This window comes from Perca flavescens, chromosome 24 (genome assembly GCF_004354835.1).
Source record: "Perca flavescens isolate YP-PL-M2 chromosome 24, PFLA_1.0, whole genome shotgun sequence".
Classification (NCBI taxonomy): domain Eukaryota; kingdom Metazoa; phylum Chordata; class Actinopteri; order Perciformes; family Percidae; genus Perca; species Perca flavescens.
The window spans coordinates 14,774,506-14,800,010 of NC_041354.1; the positions used below are offsets into that span (position 1 = coordinate 14,774,506).

The 25,505-nt window shown below is 42.1% G+C and overlaps 2 protein-coding genes across 5 annotated transcripts; both read right to left on the reverse strand.

The window, feature by feature from the left end:
* Positions 1-371: 371 nt before the first annotated feature.
* LOC114550707 (ankyrin repeat domain-containing protein SOWAHC) lies at positions 372-4,565 on the reverse strand. The gene is made up of 2 exons (XM_028571481.1): positions 3,511-4,565; positions 372-2,281 (listed from the first exon to the last, which is right to left on the reverse strand). The coding sequence occupies exons 1-2, from the start codon at positions 4,327-4,329 to the stop codon at positions 1,478-1,480; spliced, it is 1,623 nt and encodes a 540-aa protein (XP_028427282.1). The 5' UTR covers positions 4,330-4,565; the 3' UTR covers positions 372-1,477.
* Positions 4,566-9,299: 4,734 nt separating this feature from the next.
* cep70 (centrosomal protein 70) lies at positions 9,300-24,790 on the reverse strand. 4 transcript variants are annotated; one of them, XM_028571482.1, is made up of 15 exons: positions 24,675-24,790; positions 23,964-23,983; positions 22,897-22,996; positions 22,229-22,352; positions 19,200-19,380; positions 18,382-18,557; positions 17,651-17,738; positions 17,483-17,571; positions 15,947-16,013; positions 15,315-15,467; positions 14,970-15,122; positions 13,119-13,287; positions 11,678-11,786; positions 11,506-11,585; positions 9,300-9,558 (listed from the first exon to the last, which is right to left on the reverse strand). In XM_028571482.1, exons 2-15 carry the CDS (start codon positions 23,970-23,972, stop codon positions 9,497-9,499), a joined length of 1,560 nt encoding a protein of 519 aa, XP_028427283.1. In that variant the 5' UTR covers positions 23,973-23,983; positions 24,675-24,790; the 3' UTR covers positions 9,300-9,496. The 4 variants fall into 4 exon arrangements, with proteins under 4 accessions (XP_028427283.1, XP_028427284.1, XP_028427285.1 ...); XM_028571483.1 differs by lacking the exon at positions 24,675-24,790 and adding an exon at positions 24,134-24,512; XM_028571486.1 differs by lacking the exons at positions 9,300-9,558; positions 11,506-11,585 and adding an exon at positions 12,698-12,737 and having other exon boundaries at positions 11,714-11,786.
* Between the last annotated feature and the right edge of the window lie 715 nt (positions 24,791-25,505).

The following is a 25,505-nucleotide window of genomic DNA, read 5'->3' on the forward strand; positions in this document are numbered from 1 at the left end:
TATGTAATTGTCTTTTCCATCACTACCCACAATAAACGAAAGATCTTGTTTCTTTGGAAAGACTTTCAAAATGAAATGTTTGCTAATGATGCTGTAAAAAACTAATTCTTCAAGAAAAAGCACCAAAGTGAACAATAGTTTGATGACAGTTATGCCAAACATATCCATTATTGGGGAAAAGAGTTGTACTGCATGTCATCCACAGTGTTCCCATTTTTAGGGACTCCGCAGAACCCCCTTCAAGAACCTCTGCAAACCCACCGTAGATTGATGGAGCTCCACCACAACAACTGAAAAGAAATCCATATGTTCACATTTTGCACCGACAGTAAGAAGAGTCAAATCAGACACAGTCCGTCACACATCTGCAATGACGTGGAGTAGAATTTATTTAATCAGATCATTAAAAATGGCCCCGTGAACCCAGGAAACATTTACTACACTTGAGCTCTAGTATTTCATACATAGCTAAATTATGTAACAAATGGAAATCTAAGAGCTTGTTCTGATGTGCAAAGATGCAGTAAACAAGGTGCCATCGTCGTAAAGAAAAGAATATAGGGTAAATCATTTACATAGATACAAAGAATGTAACTGTAGAAAAGTAATTGTAACTGAATTACAATGAGATGCAGCCAGCAGTTTCTGTTCCACAAAAACCTGGTGTATATTTTCTTTAAGCAGCGTATCATGGGTTTCAATACCTGAGATGGAAAAAAAAAAAAATATACAAAACTTTTAGCTCAGCCATTACAAACTTTTCATCTACAGATTTAAGATAGGGCTTACATACACTCGCGCCCATAGGCGAAAATACTGAGCACCCACGTGTGCCAGACTGCCAGCAGGCTACATTCATTTCAAATTAAACACCGCAGTTGGTGCCAAATGGAGCGTCTGGCCTAGTGGGATTGGTTATGTCGCTGTCAGTCCCCTGCTCCATATCCTATTAGGGTTGTGCCAATGGACGATATCATCGTGATGGAGAGCCACCATCGTGATGCCACGCCCCCCACCCTGTCAAACACGCGCTTATCCTAGTCACGGGTGCTGGGCGGGAAATTGACACTTGCGTCGGGCGTTGCACTGTGGTGCAGTGTCCGTAATAAGTACGTCTGATGTCCTGTAGGTTACCTTTTTTTCTTTCAAAAAAAAATAAATAAAATTGATTATCGACAATAGTTGAGATTAACTGACGCAAACAGAATCTGGGGATTCTTTTTATTTGCTTTACAGTTTTCAGAATAAAATCTGTTGAATTTAGCGAACTTTTATTTATTTTTAAACGGCGAGTGGGTCTGTTAGTTTTATTTCCACTTTTAATTGTTTCAAATCTGCGGAAAAATTCTGCAGAAAATGCAGACTGTTCTGCTAGTTTATATTATTTTTATTTAATTTGTTTAAAATCTACAGAAAAAAAAAATCGGCAGAATTCTGCATCCGTGTGGCGCTGGCGTTTAGCTCTATAACGATGAGCTCACCCAAAGAAATACGTCTTGGGTCTGGACTTAAAGGAAGCGTTCGCGGACCCGTCCAGCTCCTCCGCGCCCCGGAACGACGTGCTGTGGACGATTTGGGACGTCCTCGAGCGGAGCTTCTGCAGCTTGGGCTTCATCCTGTAAAGCGAGGACTTCCTCCTGAGGGGTTTCTCTCTGGGGGCCGCCGCCCCGTCCACAGAGTCGCCCAGTGGCTTCAGGTGAGACTGGAGAACCCTGGAGACGCTCCAGCGTCTTCCTGCGTCCCTGGGGCCTTCGTCCTCGGCGCGCTCGAGCGCGCCGACGATGTCCCGTATGTCCCCGCTCACGTTGTCCGTGAGGTAGTGGCAGGCCTTCCTCCCGCTGTAGTCTCGGGCGTCCACGTCTGCGCTGTAGGCGCCCACCAGCAGCTTCACCACCTCCACGTGGCCGTGCATGGCGGCGACGTGCAACGGCGTGTAGCCGCTGCTCGAGCGGACGTCGACGCTCGCGGGGACGCCGTGCCGTTTGGCAAAGTTGACGAGGAGCGCGATGAGCTCCGGCTTGCCCAGCTTGGCCGCCCAGTGCAGGCACGTGAAGCCCGTGACGAAATCCTTCCTCAGGACGAGGCTGGGCTCGGCGGCGAGGAGCTGGTATAAGCTGGCCCACTCGCCGTCCGAAGCGCACAGCATCCACTCGTGTTCCAGCGGGTCCAGAGCGGCCGAGGCCCTGTCGTCGTCCGGGTTGGAGGAGACCACGGAGGCGGCGTCGCTGTCGTTTCGGGAGGACATCCACGCTGAGCTGCGGAACACACCGCTGCGCCTCACCTGGAAGAACAGTGGGGGGGGGTAATCCAGACAGCAAAGTTTCAAACAGTCCTCCAAACCATAAGAGGATATGGGTCGTTTGTTCCTTCCCTCTAATAAGACCCACAGGAGCGTTTTTAAATTGTTACATTTTTCTTCTACACATTGTCAGTGCTTATTTCTAAGTCCCATATTTTCAGATATAAAAACAGAAATTGAAAACGGGTCAATGTGACCCCAAGTCAACACAAGGGCTATGCACAAAAAAAAATACTGGACGCTATCCAAAAAGGGATACATTTGTTTCGAAAAACAGTGCAAAAAGAAGCGTAGAAAAAGCATAAAAAAAAAAATTTGCGGCAAATGCGGCAGTGAAAAGCATTGAAAGTGTTAAAAAAAAAAACGGTTGAAAAAAAGGCAACAAAACAAGCATTATTATTTTTTTTTTTTTTTTTTTTTTTAAAGGGTCGGAAAAAAGGTATAAGACGTTTTTTTTTTAAAACGTCAAAGAGGAACAAACGGAGAAAGTTGCCTTGTTATTATCATTATTTAAAAGTTGTAAATAAGGTAATACACATTGCCAATATCTCACCAAATATCGCAATGTTTAACATTTACACACTGTTTTTACGTTTGTCGCTTATTTCAACATTTTTGGCACTGTTTTACCCCCTTACCACCAGTATATTCACCACTAGAACCAACATATTCACACTAGTTTTACAATTCTTTTTTTTTAGAATTCATAGCCAATAAACCTCATCTGAAATTATCTAATTTTTGATTTATAAAAACGCAGAAATGATGAATGATTTTGACTAATAGTTAAGTATGGAGGAACGAAGTTGGGTAATCACAGTTATCAGTTATCACAGTAATCAAAGTGTAGTCAGGATAAAATTGAATAAAAATGCAATGAAAGTAGAGATCTGATCTTTAAATTTCACTTGTGAAGAGCGTTTTATGGAACCATCAATGTTATTTCAGGGCAATTTGGTTGAAAAAAAAATGATGATAGAGAAACTTTGAAAACAGGTCAAATTTGACGAGGACATGTTACTCCTCGACGCAGCGGCCGCGGGTTCGACTTTGAACCCTTTGCTGCATGTCATTTCCCTCCCCCCCCCTTTCATGTCTAAATCTGTCCTGTGGAAATGAAGGTCTAAAAATGCCCCAAAAAAATTATCTAAAAAAATAAAATTGACGAGGACAACAGGAGGGTTAATGTCGTCATTCCCAGCCAGACTCACCTGCGGGAAGGGTCTTCCTTCACTCCCGGACAAACCGCGTTTGGGTGTATCCTCTTCAGAGTTTGGAACCTGCCCTGCTTCTTCTCGTGAGAGAGACTCGGTGACAGGTGTGTCTCCGGGACTGGGTCCGGCTGCCTGCTCCGGTAATCCTGTGGGACCAGTTTGTGCAGGCCCGGGCAGGTTGAACGCCGATCCCTCTGCCGCGGGGAGAGGCGAAGCCTCGGTGACGGCAACCTCTTGTATGCGAGGACTCGGAGGAGCTTTCCCAACACGCTCCTTCTTGGACTCCCTCTGCTCCCTGCGGAGGCTTCCTCGGTTTCCCATCTCCCCCGAGTGGCCGTCCGCCTCTTCCACTACACAGACGGACTCATGACGCCGACTCCCGTCGTCGGTTTCGTCCGGGGAAATAGTTTTAGCAGCGGAGAAAGCATGCGGAACCCTCACCTGGCTGTCGCTTCCGTAACCTGAGCCAGGTAGGGTTTGCCGCTGCGCCTCCCCGCCTGCTGCGTCTCCGCCGCATGCTCGGTCTGGATTATACGGCTTAATGAGCCTCTCTTGGTTTAAATCCCTCTCCGTGCCACTCTCCTCCTCTGACCCGCGGAACTTTTTTCTCAGACAGACGTATTTAACTCCGCTCTCGGTTTTCACATACGCAATGTGGTCAACGTGGCTTTTAAAGGCCACGCGGGCGGCCGTTTTCTTCTCCGGGTCCTCCGGGAACACGACTTTGAAATGCTCAATTAAGTCCGTGTTTTTCACTCTGCCCCCGTTCTCCTTCACAAAGTCCAGAATCGCCTCTTCAGTATACTCGGCGGCCATTGTTAGCCAGAGGGTGGGGGGGGGTGGAATAACGTTAACCGTTAAAAGTCACAAACCGTCTTTTGTAAGCATGCTTTTCTGTCGTAGCGCCCCCGAGCAGAAATATTCAGAAATGACTAATGTAGATTCGTTAAACTGCGCGCAAGTGACGACACAGGTGTGAGGCATCTCTTTTTACCTGCGTTGTATTTCTAGCGTTCAATCAGGCGTTCTCTGCCTCTTAGCAACCGAGGGCCGGGAACAGACTTTGCGGGTTGTACCATTTAGTCTGTAGGGGGGATTAAATTGTTTAAAAAAAATATATAATAATAAATAAAATAAAATAAACGTTATCGTGTTGCTATTCTTTTGTACACGTTCAAGCATGATTGTTTAAAATGAAATAGCAATTATTATTATTAACTTAAACTGGATTTTGTTTAACAGCATGATAAACGTATAAAAACATGCAAAAGGGGGATCAGAACAGACATGAATCATAATTAAGCTCACACAAATGTTATATAGGTACATAGATTTAGGGTTTTATTGGCTTTCTTGTTTTAAAGATTGATGATGATGTCGTTTTTAAAAAATTAAAAGGGATGGTTGTTATTAGATTTATAAATATTAGCTCTTGCAAGTAGAAGAATAAGAAAATAAAGTAAGAAGAAAAAAAAAAAAAAAAAGTAAGAGTACAACCAATTGGGAAATAAATGTTTGTCATCTTGCCAGCGAGTACAGAATGTTGTGGGAAAGTGGTTGCTGCATTGCGCAACAGGACTGAGTCAGCCGATAGGCCTACTCAACACAAGAGGTAGATTAACTTCTCATGCCATTTCAGCTCAAGGGAGACGGTGTGTCAGATCAGTGCTGAGCTATCAGTTTGATGGTTTATCTCATGAGCCTTCATCTACACTACTATGTTTTCATTTCATATTCGTCTTTTTCCTAAAATAATCAGACTTTTTTCTCAAAATATTATGACCTTTTCCCACAAAATGTATATAATGAAGTGTAAAAGTGTCCTGAGATGACTTCTGTTAGGATTTGAAACTATAAATAACATTAAAGTGAATATATAAACATGGGATGGTTTCATAAAACACTTGCCAGGTTAAACCTGGTGTGTACAGTATGTACATCCATGTGGTATTAGGAAACTAATGAAAAATGTGAAGAACACAGCCAGCTTTGGAAAATGCTGCTTAGTAATGTGAAGGATTAGTGACGGCCTGAGGAATGCAGTTATTAACCAGGATTATGTTTCACAACCTGGGTCTATAGAGAACAAATATGATAGTTAAGTCCCAATAAATAAACACATACAGGTATACATGCAGAAATACCTCATTAACATATGGACACAGAAATAGAGGAATCACAAGAATCAGCATCGCAAAACCCACCAGACTCCATTTAAATAAACTGTGCTTTTAGAGCAATATAGAGCAAGCCTATTTTCACATCTAAATCTGTGAATTAAGGGTTTATTTCAACCAAACCAGAGTGTGTGATTGTTGGAGCAGTGGAAATAGGAATCAAGACGGCTCTTGATGGTTTGATTTTGTTTTAGTTGACTTTGAATTAAGTGAATTTTATGCGGATAAAATTGCTGTTTATTTAAACGGGGACTGGTGGGTTTGGTGATTGCTGGGCTGTTTCATGTTAAACAAAAGGGATCATGGTCTATCTCTGTAAGGATCCTTTTCATAAGATCACTTATTTGAATGAAATAATTTTGACCCCTTTTTATTTTTTTTTTTTTTTTTTTTTTTTTTTTTTAAAGGTCCCATGGCATAAAAATGTCACTTTATGAGGCTTTTTAACATTAATATGAGTCCCCCCAGCCTGCCTATGGTCCCCCAGTGGCTAGAAATGAGCCCTGGAAACCGAGCCGATAACCGATAACTGACTACAAATATATATTTGCTATCGCCTCATGACTGTGGTGAACAATGGATGACATTTAAGACCTACACATTAAAGTACAGCAAAATGCAGTGTCACAATACTAGTTGTAAAGTTAATAAGTGTATTCAAATTGAATAAAGGCAACACAGAGTAATAACAACGCGGTTTGGCATATCTGGCTTCATTAATATTGCTACATGACATTTCACAACATCATTACTGCATTGTCAGATGTATTTTAATTTACACCAGAAGAAACAGAACAGATTACTTTGTATGTACACCCTGACACATGGTCCCCTAGGACATTTACTTTGTCGTTGAACTTTTGACAAATAGCTCTGAGCATCTGAAAAAGGGAAATTAGTTTTATGTAACAAATAAATAACACAATTACTATTCTTTTTATGTAACAAAGGGGTGTGAAAAAATAATTCAATATCTACTTGCTGCATTTATTTACTCTCTTTTTCTCTTTTAGTGCTTCGATCTAGAGCAGGGGTGTCAAACTCAACTTCCCAGAGGGCCACACTGGAAAATAAGAATCACACCAAGGGCCAGACATGTTTAGTTTATTGATAGGCTTTTATTTAATCGAAAAAGTAAAATATATTTGACTGTATTATTGCATGTGTCGTATAGTCTTCTCACGTACAGTTTGGTCGACATAAAGTCCTAAAGAAGTCAGGAGAAAGTTCCTCAGCCATCGTAGAAAAGAAGTGCCCAAAAACGTTGGAAAGAGTGACAAAATGTTGTATAAAGTGACAAAAACGTCAAAAAAAATGTAAATAAAATTGGAAAAAGTGACAAAAATGTTGTATGAAGTGACAAAAACGTCAGAAAAAATGTAAATAAAATCGGAAAAAGTGACAAAAACGTCAGAAAAAGGGACAAAACTAGGTGGACAAAAATGTATTGTGAACCTAAATTGATATGCGGGCCGGATCATAATCTGCGAGGGGCCGGATTTGGCCCGCGGGCCTCGAGTTTGACACGTGACCTAGAGAGAGCCTTCTACTACTCCATTGTGACCAGCCCAGGAAAAGGCGAGCACACATAGACAGTAGTTGCATTACCAGGACTCACCCATGCAACAAACACAGCTGCTGCCTGTTTTTGTGTCCTCCAATAAGCTGGGACTTTGACCCTAGAGACACCCTGAGCTACATGTGCACCAGATGTTGTGTCACTCCATCCACTAGATTTTGAAATATTTGGATAAGTGAAAACTTTGACCAGTCTATTGACTCTCTATTGATTGATTGTTGGCTTTTAACTGCGCCTTACTGGAAGTAATCTGCTGTTGGTGACAGGCATACTGTACGTTTTGATTTTGTTTTTGAATAAAATGTTATTAGCAACAAATTATCTCATTCAATTCAATTGTATTTATAGTATAAAATAACAAGTTATCTCAAGACACTTTACAGATAGAGAGCAGGTCTAGATCACATTCTATAATTTACAGAGACCCAACAATTCCAGTAATTCCTCCAAAACTCCCTTAACCAAGGCATTGTCCCCCGTTTCTTTCCCACTGCCAAATAATCCTGGTATTTCCTTCCTCCTGTCACCAATTTCTTCTTCCTCCACTTCTGACCCCACATCTTTAAAACAAAGTCAAATGCATGGCGTGAGTGGGGGCGTGGCATGAGCGGCCTGGACCATATTGAGCAAAGTGGCAGTTGGTCAAGGCCACACCCCCACCCTCCACCTTGCCTCCCCCCCCTCTCTCCTCCTCAATAGCTACAGACACAGAAATGGCACATCCTAAGGAAAGCTCATTGTGGGACTGGCTCTAATTCATTTTCAATTCAATTTTATTTATTGTATCAAATCATAACAAAAGTTATCTCGAGACACTTTACAGATAGAGTAGGTCTAGACCAGTGGTTCCCAACCTGGGGTCCGGGCACCCCCAGGGGGGGCGGCAAAGATCTCAGGGGGGGCGCGAGTCTTTATCTGGTTTGAGGTTGAGGTAAAAAAAGAAATATTTGCACGTTAAACAAATTATGGTAATACACTAGCATATATAATGTATACAAAAGTCTGTATGAAAACTATATATTTTGTTGTATCCTCGTTTTTCCTGCCGCCACGGCATCACTATTTTATGAATGAAACATGGCGGAGAAACGTAACAGTGCTGATAACTGCTCTGTATCAAAAAGGAAAGTAAGGCTTCATCTCGAGAGTTACCTCAACTTTGGTTTAGGGGGGGGCTCAGCTTTTCTTAGACATGAGTAGGGGGGGCGCCAAGGAAAAAAGGTTGGGAACCAATGGTCTAGACCACACTCTATAAATTCCAAAACCCCAACAATGACAGTGATTCCCTCAAGAGCAAGCATGAGTGGCTGTAATTCTGCACCAATGCTGAATTTCGGGAAAGAGACTTCAGATACAGTATTAGGGGACCACTAAGGTCTATATAAAAGAGACTTCAGATACAGTATTAGGGGACCACTAAGGTCTATATAAAAGAGACTTCAGATACAGTATTAGGGGACCACTAAGGTCTATATAAAAGAGACTTCAGATACAGTATTAGGGGACCACTAAGGCCTATATAAAAGAGACTTCAGATACAGTATTAGGGGACCACTAAGGTCTATATAAAAGAGACTTCAGATACAGTATTACCACTAAGGTCTATATAAAAGGGATACAGTATTAGGGGACCACTAAGGTCTATAAAAAGAGACTTCAGATACAGTATTAGGGGACCACTAAGGTCTATATAAAAGAGACTTCAGATACAGTATTAGGGGACCACTAAGGTCTATATAAAAGAGACTTCAGATACAGTATTAGGGGACCACTAAGGTCTATATAAAAGAGACTTCAGATACAGTATTAGGGGACCACTAAGGTCTATATAAAAGAGACTTCAGATACAGTATTAAGGGACCACTGAGGTCTAAATAAAAGTATCCAAAGAGCACCGTGTCATAGGACCTTTAAAGCTTTTGTACCTTTTTACACTTCAGGTTCTACTGTCACACTCTCTTTTTTTTTTTTTTCCAATGTTTTTGTCGTTTTTTGAAGCTTTTCCAACGCTGTGAAGAAAACTGTAGAAATATATTTAAAGCATTTATTTATGTTTCACTGAATTTTAAACTTTGACATATTTGTTCATTCATTTATTCATTAAGACTCAAAGTCACTGGGACTCATTCATCAAATGTTGACTTTTTATTCCAAACAAAAGTCCTCACGTCGAATAAAAAAAAACAAAAAAAAAAAGAGCTCCGAGTTCAGTAGAACCAACGTGGCGTCACTGGGCCGTTTGTTTCAAAGACTGCAGAGCGGGAATGATGGCGTCCAGGTGATTCACTCCTGAAAAACACATGCACGCACGCACACACAATAACTTTTTTCCAAAATATTCAAGAAGAATTCTCAAAATATTCAAATTCTTTCTACAAAACTGAGTGCAGTCGCCCAGCCTCCCTGTACAGTATTTCCGGCTGCTGCCGGGGAACGGCTAACAGGAGCTACATTAGGCCAGCAATGACTACGGGGTGGCTAACGTTTACGGTCAAGTTTCCCTGCTGCGGAGCTTTGCCTCCGACGCGGCAAATAAAATACTATACGATATTGCAATTTTTGCACAGGCAGGACAGATTAGCTGTGTTCGAAACCGCTCCATATCGTGGAAATAGTGCACTATATAGCGTGTTCGCCCTTTTGTAGTGGTGTCCGAATTCTTTGCGGTTAATTTCATTCACTATATAGTCTACTATAAAATACCCACAATGCACAGCTAATTTGAGTTTACATACGTTTCATTTCTGTATACCACAATGGAGCGCGGTTGCGTTTTCCTGGTGGAAACTGGGCTTTCGTTTCTAAACCGTGTAAATCAGGGGCGGAGTGGGACCACAGACAATTTCGCAGCGTACCGGCCCTCGCAGAGCAACACGATGCACACAAATTGAGAAAAGGAAAGCCACTGACGTACCTTAAAGGTTCCAGACCAAAGGCGAGTGGAGGGTCAGAGCGTTTTATTTTGAAGTGTGCTGTATTTTCTGTAAAGAATCCGGCTGCACCTTAGTCTTCCTGTATGCGATTACCTGCCTGGCTTGACACATGACGCTCACGCATCACGTTAAAAATAGAGGAGACGCCGAAACTATTGCTGCAGCGCACGGGCATATGCGAACGCTACGCGCCCGGTGTGGCCGGCTAGATTGGATAACGTGGGCGCCAAAATAAAAATAGCCGCGCTACGCCTGCGGTGTGTTCCCGGTGACGTTTTTTTGTTTTTCGGTAGGTTTACACGACGCTGGGCGCATCTCCTGATGCAAGTCACGCAACATTGCGTTTTCAGTGAGCGTTCGAAGTCTCGTTTGGTCGTTCCCTATATACCGTATTTTTCGGACTATAAGTCGCTCCGGAGTATAAGTCGCACCAGTCAAAAAATGCGTCATAAAGAGGAAAAAAACATATACAAGTCGCACCGGACTATAAGTCGCATTTATTTAGAATATAAATACAAGAGTTATTCAACTACACAATAGCACACAGAACAATACGCTGAATACGGTAGGTGTCCGGTATGTTAACGTAACACATTAACAGTTATTGAACTATACAATAGCACCCAGAAGAACTAGCTAGCAGGGCGTGGAGCATGGATGTATTAAAAGGCGTGGAGACGTAACTGCACCGTGAACGAGCCCCTCCCGACTCCTTCCTCCAGCTCTGGCCGTCTCGCTTTCAGCCCGCGATTAGCCGATTAGCTTTCTTTGTTTTCTTCATTGCAGTAAGAGTCACCTTTTCGCCGAGTCTCCCTCATAAGTTTCTCCCTCATTTCAAACTCTCTTTCTGCTGCTCGATTACCGTTTTCGGCTGCATATTTTACTCCCTGCAGTTTGTCATCTCTTTTCTTTCTCAGTTGTCTTTAGGAGCAGCGTTCTAGTTGTCACAAGCCTAGAGCGCCCTCTCGCGGCTGTAGACGGTAATGTGTAAAACATGCAAAAACATGTTAAATTATATATATTTTGATATATAAGTCGCACCTGACTATAAGTCGCAGGACCAGCCAAAGTAGGAAAAAAAGTGTGACTTATAGTCCGGAAAATACGGTAGTTCACTGTTTAATAAACACTATAGAGGGAATAGTGAGTGAGTGAATGAGGGAACGGCAAACGCAGCTATTGAATGATTAAAGTGGGAGCTGCTTATGCAACATATGAGCCCAAGCCTACTTCAATATACGTTTAATACGTGTTGCTTTGTGTCTGCAAACCTTAACATGTATAGTTCTTAGGTCATATTTACCCAGAGTGTGTAAAATGTCCGTGATGAGGGCGTGGAAAGCAGGGAAGAACTCTCGGTGCTGCTTCACTTTGACCAGGATCCTGGAAAAGCACAAGCAGAGAGAAGATCGCTTGTCAACGCTGTGGCACAACAACAACCGCAACGCGGGATGTTCCAAGCAACGCGTGCGAACCTGTCAACGTCTGCCTCTCCCAGCAGCTGGTGGAGTCCGGCAGCGCGTTCAGTGGAGGAAACCAGCCTGGATACGTGGTTCACTAGCTCGGCCGGAGGAACCCTGCAGTCTGACACACAACCACCAACTGAACAGCTGAACATGTTCGCTCCTGTCCAAATATCCAAAAGTGATCAAAGTATCGCCATCGCGCTTGTCAACTTGAAAGCCTCTAGGTTTAGGACATAAATGCAGATATAAGTGTAATTTAAAAAAATACAAAAGAATGATCAATTTTCAAATATTGCACCCGTCTATACAGAACGAAATATTCTGTAGCTTTTTTTTTTCTCGTCAATACTGCAGACGTTGTCTTTGCCGTAATCAAAGACATAGAAAACGCCACGCAACAGAAGTGCCACGCTCACGCAGGCAGTGTGCAGGAGGCCTTACTGTCATTCTCTACAGTATGTTGTTCTTTGTTGTCACGGTCTTGTCTGTTCGATTGTCTGCGTTTCTCCCAGTTGACACTGTACATATTGTCTGTCTGGTTCTCCATATTTTCATCGGTTTTAACTCTAACTCTGCAACGTAAATATGATTTTATGGCAAGGACGATTGAGGGTAAAATACTTCAATTCCTGCATTCTGATACATTTTTAGCCACCAATTTATGCTAAAAACGTCTATATTAGGTAGTTAGGCAGGTAACAATTGAAAATACAAAATATAATGCAATATTATATTATTCAGTAGTCCAGTAAGGGGGCTTTCACATCTGGGACATGGGCCGGATAGGACAACACTTCAAGTCCAAGTCCTGTTGTTTAATTAGCATGAACAGGTCACTTCCCCCATGATCACCGGGAGGGTCCGGTAGAACCTGAACCCTTCAAACGGAGATCCCGTTTGAAGGTGACGTGCTTGATTTTGACTAAAATAAAAAAAAAAAATATATATCTTTTTCCTAAAGATGAGTTATGATAAGCATGATTGTCCAATTATCGGGGTCGTCTTATGTTTGGGTAAATTAGATATTACCTTTTTTCCAACTTCAAACTTTGTCACCCAGCTGACCTCACTAAGAAAAAAAAAAGCTTGAGTGCACCATCTAGTGGACTGAAAAAGCAATTGATTTAACTATTATAGCATCAAAAAGTTTAATTATCATGTATATTTGCCACGACTAATCGATTAGACATTTGACGGAAAAATAATTGCCAACTATTTTGAAAATCAATGAGTCAGTTTTCAGCGTTTTCAGTGTCAGAAAATGCTGTTTTTAACCCTCTCAAAATATAGAGTTCCTGCTCTTTAATGTTTCAATGAGTAATTCTATTAAATAATCCTCATTTCAATATTGACCAAATTAATTGCGATAATGAATTTCTTTTCATAATCGAGCAGCCCTAGATACTCTATCTCTGTCTCGATTCTTTCCCCCGCCCCTACTTATATTCACCTAGCTGCAGGACATCTCGCAGGTTCCTCATGGTGTTGGTCATCTCTCCCAGCCGGGTGTAGACCTCGTTCATTCGTGGGAGCACTCCGCTGAGGGAGCGGACGTCAAACAGCTTCTGGAAGTGAGACACCATGGAGCCCAGAGTGTAGCGGGTGGGACTCTGGAGCACCTGAAACACCACCGCCACCAGGATGTTACTGTAGCTCTGTTAGCTACTTTAGTTTAGCAGTTAGCAATGGCTTCTCTCTCTCTCTCCAGGCTCTCTGCTGATCAGCACATCAAATGTTTAGCTATCCCTCTGCCTTCTAATGCGATAAGTGTGCGTGTAATAACTGTATTTTATTTGCCGTGTTGGAGGCAAAGCTCCGCACCATGGAAACTTGACTGTAAACATTAGCCCCCCCAGTAGTCATTGCTGACCTAATGTAGCTCCTGTTAGCCATCGCCAGGTAGCAGCTGGGAAGGCAGGGAGGCTGGGTGACGTTATTTTTTTTTAGAAGGAATTTTAATATTTTGAGAATTATTTTTGAATATTTTTGAAAAAATTTGAAATATTTTTGACAAACATGAAAAAACTGATTATAGAAAAAAGTTGGAATATTTCAGGAAAAAGTTGGAATATTTGAGATTTTTTTTTTTATATTTTAGAAAAAAAATTGGAATGTTTCAAGAGAAAAGTTGGAATATCATCAGAGAAGTTAAAATATTTTAGGAAGCGTTGAAATATTTCAGTAAAAACAGTTGCAATATTTTAAGAAAAAAGTTATAATATACAAGACTAGATATCGTCCAGGGCTCCAACTAACCAGGCTGTCCTCATAAACCTAGCCGTACATATACAGTAGTTACGAAAAGTAATGCACTGTAATATGCATATCCGCAAACTCAGAAGGGCTGAAAAAGGTGACACATCACCCATCAGCACCCTTGATTTCAGACAAAGGCAGCTATAGGCTGTTGTTGGAATCCTCTAGTGAAATACAAACACACTTTTACACCGCTTATCTATCAGCATTTTAACCGTGTTTAATCCATCCAGCTGCTAGCTAACAGTATGCTAACGCTACCTGCTGTTGAGTGTGGTGTTACCGTAACTAGCATCCCGTGCGGCGATTTTTCAGTTCCCTCTAACGTCCGTTTTCGGAGCATCAGCGAGAAGCGCAGGCATTTAAGCGGCACCTAAATAAGGCACCGAAATCCGCGTTGCTAATCGGTCCGGTAGATAACGGTTGTTAAGATATCGGTGCCGTATTAGCATGGACCCATGGAACCCCCCCACCCCCCAAAAAAAACAACCTCTTCAGAGCTACACGATTCACGTGGATGACATTTTCCCATTCAAAACGGCTATTTTCGCCGAAAAGCAACAAGTTTGCAGGTATGAATATATATGCATTCCACGTATTTATTACCTTATGCCCCACATTAACTGCTGCTGTAAAAAGAGCGCTGTCGTCAGCGTAGGGAGGAAGTGGAGGTGAATGTTTGGGTCCTAAAACCCAGATCAGAGTTTGCATCCCCAGGTAAATATAATATTCTCACCCAGGAAACGCATGTTGGTGTCCCGGGAGTCTTTTAATCCAAACCACAATCTTTTGTCTTAACCTTCGTTGAAGCATTCTTAACCCAACTGTGTTGTCAACTACATATAATGAAATAGGCAAATGGAAATCCGCCAACCATGATGCTATCGGTCCGTCACACATAACCTGGCTGGATAACATGAATTGGACTTTGAGAGTCCAGACTTGGAGAAGTCATATAAAAAAAAATTGGAATTAGACAAAGGGCTGCTTTTTTGGGTGTATTTAAAACCCATCTTGGACAATCATCATTGGCGCAGTGCTGTACCTTCTCCTCACCAGACAAGGTGTTTTCCAGCATGGTGTCCACCAGCAACATCATGTCCTCCACCTTCAATGCTTCTACAGCATTATGGCCATCGTCAGGAGGCTGCCAGGGCATCAGTCTGCCTTTCAGTTTACACAAACCTCTTTGCAGATCCTACACACACACACACACACACACACACACACACACACACACACACACACACACACACACACACAGTTGCAGAAGTGGAGAAAACATCCTGCCAAAGCACATTATTCAGGATGGAGTTTCAGCAGTCTGATCAGTAAGAAACTACACAAAGCTCTCTCATATTTCCCATCAACCCCTGTGGTGGGTGTTTACCTTCAGGAGGTGGAGCTGCTGGGCCCAGTCCTCAAGTGTGGGGAGCAGAGTCTGAAAGTCAGCCAGCTCCAAACCAACAGAGGAGGGTTTCTGTCGGTGCAGGCGTAACGGAGCGTTGGGATTGTTCACAACGGCACTGATCTCATCCAACAGCTGGAACAAATCAGGAAAAAACTGTCCTCAAGTTATGTTTAAAAGGGTAACTTAAAGTTTCTTCCATGTTTTGGTGTCTAAGTGACTAATGGGAACAAAAATCTTTGAAATTGGTCCAGTATTAAGCGAGATCGCTGTGACCATCAGCTGCGAACCGGGCTGCAATGAAATCCTACAGAGGAAATGTTCACCATCAGTTTCCGTCCAGTGAAAGCGCTGTTTTTGCCACTGACAGGCTACCATTATTTTTCTGACAAGATTATGGAAAGGATCCCTACAGAGAAAGACCTTTTTGTTATAGAATAAAATCCTCTTTGTTTTGGCGAATAGTGATTTCGGGGCGGTTTAATGTTAACTTAGACACAAAAACATGCCAAAATAGAGTCCACCTTGAGAAAAAAAAAAAAAAAACAACCCATACTTACCCTTTGAGAGAACAGATTTCAGGAAACAACAACGTATTCAGACAGTATGCTTACATGGCGATAGTGGGCACACAAACCGATGTCCTCGCTGCTCTCAGCCATGTTGTCTTCTTTAGGCAATCTGCAAAGATGGTTGGTAGATAAGTGCTGTGCTTCTGATTAGATCAATAATACCCGGGAACGGGTACAGACTTGGTCGGCATTACTGGGAACGCCTACTAAAACTTAATTTCTGTTTATGTCGTGAGGGCAAACAAACCATTCTAATTAATGAACGTAGACCTTGTTAGCGGTTAATCTTTAATCTTTGTTATATTTGTGGTTGTTTTTGCTTGGTACAATGCCGAAAAGTTGCCGTGTGGCGTTCTGCGCCTCTAATAAGTTAAACAATTCCGATAAAATACTGTCGAATAGACAGAGGTGTTAATATAACGCTGCTACAGTCCAAACTGTAACCGTTACAAGGAGCGCTTCAACACGTGTTTTTTTTCCGCTCGACAAGCCGACCGGACGTGACTTGGGGGCGTGGCAATATCGACGATTCCATTTTTTTTTTATTCGGTATTCAAGATTGTGACTTAATTTCGATCAGTTTCGATTTAAAATCAAAATCGTGACACCCTTATACAACATACTTGTCTTCATATAGCTTTAACGAACGTGGGATGACAATAGACGGTTACGGGATAACGTTACTCATAATCCAATCAGATGGAATCATCTCATCATAAAATGAACGGTTACCGTTAGCTGTCTCTTACCTGGAGACTCAATCAGGTAGCTAACGTTAACAAAAAATAATCAGGAAACGATACCTCTGGCCATTCCAGTGGATTCCATTTCCAGTGGACCTTACTGGGTTAACGCTAGGTTATCGGGTCAGGGGGAATGGATCGTTTTCCCCCACAGGCCACGCCCCCAAGCTATGACGAGTCACCGAGTGTATGGGTATTATTGTTCGATGATCTGTGCCTGGGTCCATTTGTAAAGGTGGTCTTCAGTACGGTTTGCGTCACTGCTGACTGGTGAAATAAGTTGAAATCGTTTTTACAGTTTTAAATTTGACCATGTGGCCTAAGCCACAAACAAGCCGTTCTTTGTCATTTTGTGCTCTTTAATTTAAGTATCCGTTTAGGCACCGGTGTCGGAAGACACTCAACCGATACCCAACCCTTATCATGCGAGCTTCTACCTCGTGATATTGGCTTTTTTTGGCCAAAAGGACAATTTTTGATTTCCTTGTTTGAGTGTGGGCCTGCCCAGAGGAACACAGACGTTTGCTTTTTTTTTTTTTAAATCATAGACGCAGAAGTTGAAAATACAGAAAATACCTTGGATAAAGAACAACAATGGTGAAAAGTATGAGCAGGGATTTATTAGCTTGGACCAACGACGAGGTGGAACCGTTACTGAAAGGTGTGTGAGCCTACCTAGCCGATGAGACTGACTAACGTGCGTCATTGTTGTCAAAGGTCACCGTTTGTGCTCCTCCAGACTACAAAAGCAACCCCGGAGTTTCAAGTAGTGAGGACACGAGGTGTAGTACGTAGATGAAGCCTGATATGACAGCAAGCGCACTTGAACACACACCTCGTCTCCAGCTCTCGCTTCAGGCGCTCCACCTCCCTCTTAAGCTCTTCTATTTGAGCTGCGCTTCCCTTCTGCGGTTCCTGGTATGCCTTGGAAGAAATGTGAGCGCATGACCTTCTGCTTTAGAGAGAAGATATTGTGGAAATGAGTAAACATTTGGCAGGTTACCTTGAGGATGGCTCTGAGAGATGGAGTAACATTCTTGATTTTGGTCTGATGAGCCACGTTAGATCCTCCTGGTTCTCCGTTGACAGATCTGGGGGTTAACAGAAACAGCTTAGTTTCCTGTCCAGTACGAATAGACATTTCTCACGTCTGTACCAGCAAAAAGGCGTCGAAAAAACTAAAAAAAACAAGTCGATTAGTTGTAATCTTTTAAATTAATGGCCAACTATTTTTAGAATTGATTAAATCGGTTTATATCGAAACCCCCACGACAGAAACGTCGAAAAAGCTTTCAACAAAATCAGAAAAAAACGTAGGAAAGCGTTGCCAAAAGCGCCAATGACATCGGAGAAACGAAAATAGCGACAAAAACAGAAGAAAAGCAAAAAAAACTTTGAGAAAAAAACTTCAGAAAAAGTGATAAAATGGCAAAAACATTGGAAAACCTTTTGCACAAAAAAAACAAACACGTTGAAAAAAGCGTCAAAAACCTTGATCAATAGTTATGAATAGTGAAATAGTCATTTCATTAAAAAAAGAAAAATTCCAGCTTCTTAATGAATACTTAATAGTTTTTTCACTCCTCTGTGACAGTAAACTGAATATCCAGATCAAAGGACTAATCCATTCATCCAGAAAGTAATTCCACAGATTAATCAAACGATGAGAATAATCGATTAGTTGCGGCCCGTAATCCAAGTGTTCATCGACAGGAGGCTGCGGCGTGTTCTTACTGCTGTTCTGCTGCGGAGTCCGGCCGGCTCGCCGTGTTGCAGACGGGCTGGAGAGCGCGGCCCTGGCGAGCCAATCGCTGCTCTTCTTCTTTGACGGTGAAATACAGTTTCCTCCGAAGCTGAGCGACTTCCTCCCTCTGTTCGGACAGCTTCTGCTCCAGGACCTGACACCGTTCCTACACAGATGACAGATGCTTCTTAATAAGAGAAGAGCAGATTCTGTCACAATATTCACCGTTTGACAATTTTGGACTTATCCTGGGAAACATTTAGAATTTCTTTTTAAGAGCTCTGCAGCTTCTTTAAACAAAAACATGGGTGGAGAAGTGCTGAAAAAAAACGCTTGTTAAATGTAGAGATGGCCCGATACCACTTTTTTGCTTCCCGATACCGATTCCGATACCTGAACTTGCGTATCGGCCGATACCGAGTACTGATCCGATACCAGAGTGTCATATATTTCATTATGTTTTAACAGCTGTATACTACTATCCCTGTATGGATGTGATATGATTTCTATCTTTGTTGTCTGTCTGGCTCAGGTTAAACTCTTTGTGAAACTGGAACAAACACAAACAATGAATGCCCCAGAACTTTCTTTTATTCTCTTCAGTCAGTTATAACGGAAAAAGAACATAAATAAACTACTTTAACGTAGATTTTCTTTAGGGCTTTATTACGTGGTATCGGATCGGTGCATAAACTCCAGTACTTTCCGATACCAGCGTTTTAGGCAGTATCGGAGCCGATACCGATATCGGAACATCTCTAGTTAAATGTGAATATTTGACTGTGATAAAGTGTGTGCGCTGACGTGCCTGTGCCTCCTGGTTTTCCCGCTGCAGTTGTTGCGTGTGGCTGTGCTGCTGGACAGCCTTGGCCAGGTAGCGGTCCTCCAGGTCCTGGACTCTGGTCCTCACCACGGCCAGCAGCGCCTCCAGATCAGCAGCCCGCTCACGCTGCTGAGCTGCTCCAAGAGTGTGCTCATGAGCCTCCTCTCTAAACACACACACACACACACACACACACACACACACACACACACACACACACACACACACACACACACACACACACACACACACACACACACACACACACACACACACACACACACACACACACACACACACACACACACACATTTATTAGAGAGATAGATGTCAGACGACGCTTTAGACAGTATTTTCTAACGTTTATATTATTGTTTTTTTTCTTAGATTTTGTCCCTTTTTTTTTTTTTACTTTTTGCAACACTCGTCGCTTTTTTCACATTTTTTTTTTGTTTACGTTTGTCGCTTTTTTTTTTTTTTTTTTCTTCTGATCTCACCGGCCGACTTCCTGTCCAGAAGAATCAGATCTAAGGACACACGGACAATCAGAGGCATCCTGTCCTTACACAGAGACAAAAATAAACAACTAAAAGGGGCAACTTTCAAACAGTGTACATGTTTCCTCCTTGTCCTTTTGGTCGACACGCTCAAACAGACTCAAGAGTCCACAGATTTCTTACTTTTGCCACATTTATTTGTCCTTTCTCATTCAGACTTCATGGGGTCACGTTTTTCTTCGTTTCCACTGAGAAACTAATGCGCAGATGGCGTAGACAGACAGACAGACAGACAGAGACACACACATAGAGACAGACAGACACACAGACAGATTTATTAGAGAGATAGATGTCAGACGACGCTTTAGACAGTATTTTCTAAAGTTTAAATTATTGTTTTTTTTTTCTTAGATTTTGTCCCTTTTTTTTTTTACTTTTTGCAACACTCGTCGCTTTTTTCACGTTTTGTTTTGTTTACGTTTGTCGCTTTTTTCTTCGTTTTAGTCACCTTTTCAGATTCTAGTCACTATTTGACGCATTTTTTCAAAGGTTGTGGCACTTTTTTCGCTGATTTCTGACTTGTGATCTAACAGCTTAAAAGTAGGGGTGTAAGAATAAAGCGATACACTTCAGTAAAAAAGCGATACACTTCAGTGTGGCAAGATAGATAGATAAAGATTTTTTTTGTGATAAGATTTTTTTTTTTTCCACAAATCGTTAATCGTCAATTATTTCCATTACCGACATCACAAGACTAAACTAAACAATATCTGACAAAGCATTTACAATAAGACTGTACTACCCACCCCACCCCACCCCCTCCCAGAGATGACAAGAGGACAGGTGGTGGACACACGCTGCAGATACATTATTAAGCAGTTAACAGACACTGCAGGCACGTGTGCGCCGTGGAAGACTCCGGTTTCACTTCCATCGCAAATCGTTCCACACATTCCAGTATACCGCACACACATACCGTATCTCCGTGCCCCTCGGCCTCGAGTGAGATTGTGGACCTCTCTTTGTTTTCTGTTGTTGCGTGAGACGACGGAGCAGCCCTGGTGTTTAAAGCTTATTCGGCTTTTAAAAACGTCACCGCTGTCTGACTGGAAATCTCTCAAATCTCTTTGACGTTGAGTCGCAAAACTCTGACTGGCTATTTGTGCTACTTAAAAACTGCTAACATGGTTATTTAATGCTGTTCTCCTGGGACACAGATATAAATTTATGAAAAGTGTACGATTGTGGACAGTTGTCAGACAATGGGCCGCTGGGCACGGACATGTTAGAGGCTCCCAGCCTGTCCACTGAGGAACAACACACCCAGTGCATCTCTTTGTGATAGTTTTGTAGTTTGCATCTATTTTTTTAGTAGTTTTCCATTTGGCCATTTTGTATCTTGTTGTTGCCGTGTTACATCTATTTTGAGTTGTTTTTGCGCCTCCTTGTGGTGGTTTTGTAGCTCTCTTACATCTCTATTAAGACTTCTTGGGCTATTTGGGGTTATTTTAACAGTCTAAGCACACAGAGTGAAGCACCTTACGCAAGTGAGTTTAGGGCGTGTACGAATCCACTTTTGCTAGTAGCGTTTGGAACTTGCAATGCAGGTTGCAGCTGCTGCTGCGTGTCCCTGCATTGTACTAATGCGCTGTTAAAATAATTAAATGCTGCGTTATTGACTTCAGACCAGGTTTTTGTCGGTCATTTTGCGCTGCCCCAAGATAACTATAGGCCCAGAATGCCCCTGGGCACACCTCCCTGTAAGACCAGCACGCCCACAGGTGCACAGATGGGCGCAGGTGCGTCTTAAACTAGCATGGACACTTGCGTCGGGCTTTGCGTTGCGCAGCGCAGGGTGCATTATAGGGACCCTTGTGTCTCTTTGTGGTCCTTCTTGGTCATTTGTAGTTGGTATGGGTCTGTTTTCAGTCATTTTGTCTCTGTGATGTACCCCATGTTGCATCTTTGTGATTGTTTTGCACCTATTTTTGGTTATTTTGCTCCTTTTTGTGTTCATTTTGGGTCTCATTGTAGTCCCTTTGCATGCATGCTTCCAAGTTGTCATTTTGGGTCTCTCTTTGTGGTTGTTTCACGTCTGTTTTCAGAAATTCTGCATCTACTTGGTGTCATTTTGCATCTTTCTGTGTCTCTTTCTAGTTGTTTGGCATCTCTGTTTAGTCATTTCGCATTTTTTTGTAGTAACTTGGGGTCTCCTTGTAGTTGCTGTGCATCTATTTTTAGACGTTTTATGTTTCTGTGTGGTTGTTTTAGGTGTGTTTTTAGTCATTTTGCAGTTTTTATGCATCTCTTTTTAGTCATTGTACGTCTGCTTGCATCTATTTGTTGTTGTTTCACATGTCTATGTGGTTGTTTTGTGTCTTTCCGTACTCAGTTTGTAGTCATTCTGTATACAGTCTGGTTTTTTGGCTAAGTGTTTTTTTTTTTTGTCTGACCTAACTGCCTCTGTACGGTCGGCCCGTTCAGTGATCCGTCTGTGGGTTTGACTGTAAGACTCACTTGAGCTGGTTGTTGGACTTGACGAGCTCCTGGATCAGAGCCTGTCTTCTCTCCGAATCCGTGAGCATCGTCTTTAGCGTCCTCCTGATCTCACCGGCCGACTTCCTGTCCAGAAGAATCAGATCTAAGGACACACGGACAATCAGAGCCATCCTGTTCTTACACAGAGACAAAAATAAACAACTAAAAAGGGGCAACTTTCAAACAGTGTACATGTTCCCTCCTTGTCCTTTTGGTCGACACGCTCAAACAGACTCAAGAGTCCACAGATTTCTTACTTTTGTCACATTTATTTGTCCTTTCTCATTCAGACTTCATGGGGTCACGTTTTTCTTCTTTTCCACTGAGAAACTAATGCGCAGATGGTGTAGTAAAACAACTTCACAGTCACTTAGCGGTACTTAGCAGTCAACAAATAAGAACAAAGACAGCTCAACACAACGCCACTAGTTTTGATGTTATGAGTCTAGTTTTACTCTCAATATCAGTATACATCTATGCACAATTCATCGAAATTATCAAAATCACATTTGGCTCCAACACTACTGAGGTGAACATGCTTCTAAACTTTTCTGTTTTCCACGACTTACATACAGTTGTATTTTCTACACAGTGTAGCACTTGTAGACACATACAATTGAAAGAATAGCGGAAGGACCAACTCTTACCTGAAAGATTCTTGTTCTCTACAGGATCTGCAAAGTGCACAGGCTTAAAACCGTGATGCTGCAGAAGTTTATTCACGTCGTCCCATTCTGCCTGCTGTTCCTGCAACACGCGCACAGAAACACACACGCAATGAGCAGACAAACGTCACAGAGCAGCACGTGCAGCTGCTGAACAGGTCTAAGCTCTACCTGGAACTGCCTGGAAGTCCACACGTACACATAAGAAGTCTTATTTCTGGATTGTGGAAAAGGTGCTGTCCTGTTGTCCGCGTCCATCTTTCAAAATGAAAAGTCCTCGGCTGAAGCGCGGCGAGCGCTCCTCGCCGGAATCATTACCTGAGTAACCAGAGATCAGGTTTCCGAACACTCGGGCTTCAGCTGCCACTACTGAAAGACGATCTGTCCACACACGCCCCTATAGCCTCTGATGCTTAATAATAGTTATAATAACAATAACAATACCAATGTGGTTTACGTTAGAGCTGGGCAATATATTGATATTATATCGATATCGTGACATGAGACTAGATATCGTCCTTGGATTTCGTAATATCGTGATATGACATAAGTGTCTTTTCCTGGTTTTAAAGGCTGCATTACATTAAAGTGATGTACGTTTCTGAACTTACCAGACTGTAAGTAACTGTTCTATTATTTACCTTTACCCACTTTGTCATTATATCCACATTATTGATGATTATTTATCCAAAATCTCATTGTGTAAATATTTTGTGAAAGCACCAATAGTCAACACTACAATATCACTGCGGTATCGATATTGAGGTATTTGGTCAAAAATATCGTGAGGTTTGATTTTCTCCAGCCCTAGTTTACGTGCAGTTTAGTGTCCCAAATTATTTTCCAAAAACTGAGTGTCCCAAATGATGGTGGTTATGGTTAGGGCTATAAAACACCTGTTAAACAGGTGGTTTAGCAGGTTCATAATTAAGGACACTGTATGGGGAATTTGGGACATTAAACTGCACGCAGAATCTTCCATAGGGAATTTGGGACACTCAACTGCACGTATACCTAATAGTGTTATTGTTTTGCTAATGTTGACTTACCTGTTGCATGGTTTCACACACTGCAGGAAATAAAAGAGAGTGCAACACGTTAGTTCAGAGAGCTGCAGTAAGTTTCCGACTGCGCTACTATACGGTCTTTCAGGCTTAATTCAGAGCCGAACTTTAAAAAGCAGACAATTGAAAGCGGGGCTCTTGGTAACAACACATACCTCCAAATTAGGGGAAAAAACTAAACAATTTAGCAATCTTGAGGTTATTCTGGTAAATTCGGCACACAAGTAAACAGCCAAGCGAGCCTTTTATTACCTAAAACGACATTCACTATCACGCTCTATTCTAACGAACCGCAATGACAGCTATAGATTTGAGTTTATTTAAAATCAAACGCTCTATTAATACAAGTTGACTTCAATGTATATAACCAAGTTAACACTTCCAAATATAGCTGTAACCGTTGCGTTAGTTAGTAGTTTAGTTAGCATTCTGCAGCTAGCGTTACCATCAACTGTATCTGGAGTTAGTAACGTTAGCTAATCCAGTTAGCTTCTGCAGCTAATGTTACCACGTCATATTAGCGGTGTTTGTATTTGTTACTGTTAGCGGATTTCGAGACGTCATCAAATAGCTAGCGATACTATATCGGTACGTTAGATAAGTAACCAACTGTTAGGGCTGCCGCTAGCAGCTGCCGAGTGTTTTCCAGCAGATGGTTAAACCATAAATTGTATAAAAGGTTATATAAGGTTTTACCTGTTCGACTATTGCTATTTACTCACGATACGCGTCTTCCGCATTTCAAACAAGGGCGCTGTGACCTAAACCAATAGAGAGGCGAAGTCCCTCCCCTTCCGGTGGAACGTCATGGGACCTTACAGCTAGATTATAGCTAGATAGACAGACGGGGTTGGTCCAAGATGGCGACCTATGCAGACGTCTTTTTCTGAGCTCCGAGACTCTGACTGAGTACCAATGGTCTAAATTGATGCATTTAATATAAAGTATCGATAAATCAAGGAGTGGGACGTTGCTCTCGAATCTAGTAAGTTATTTCGCCTGAACAAAAGGACTTTTGCGGATCAATCTTTATGAAGTAGCAACTAGCTTACGAACTGTTAGCTGTTAGCCAAAGTTTTGCTATTCCAGGACACGTGCGTAGTGCGATGTAATTTTGCTAACAGCCAGGATACGTGTGCTAAGATGTCAAAGAGAGACGCCAAGAGTGTGAGAAAGGGAGGCCTGATGGTGGATATAGATTTTGATAATTCGTTCTCTGGTTTATGTACACCTCTTCCTGATACTCCCACGAAAAGCCCAAATCCCAAGAAGGTCTGCACTAAAGAAGATGAATCGGTATCGAATGCTGACATCCTAAAAGCCATTAATGGCTTGAATGATCGTTTTTTGATGTTTGAAGAAATGATAATGAAAAATACAGCTGAGATTGCTAAAGTGCAAGAAAACGTCAAAGGGCTGGAAATCCAGTGGAAAGGAACCGATGACACAGTGAAGAAGATGAGTGACCAGATGACAACCCTGAGAGAGAAACAAGAAGAGTCGGAGCGGTACAGTAGGAGATGGAAT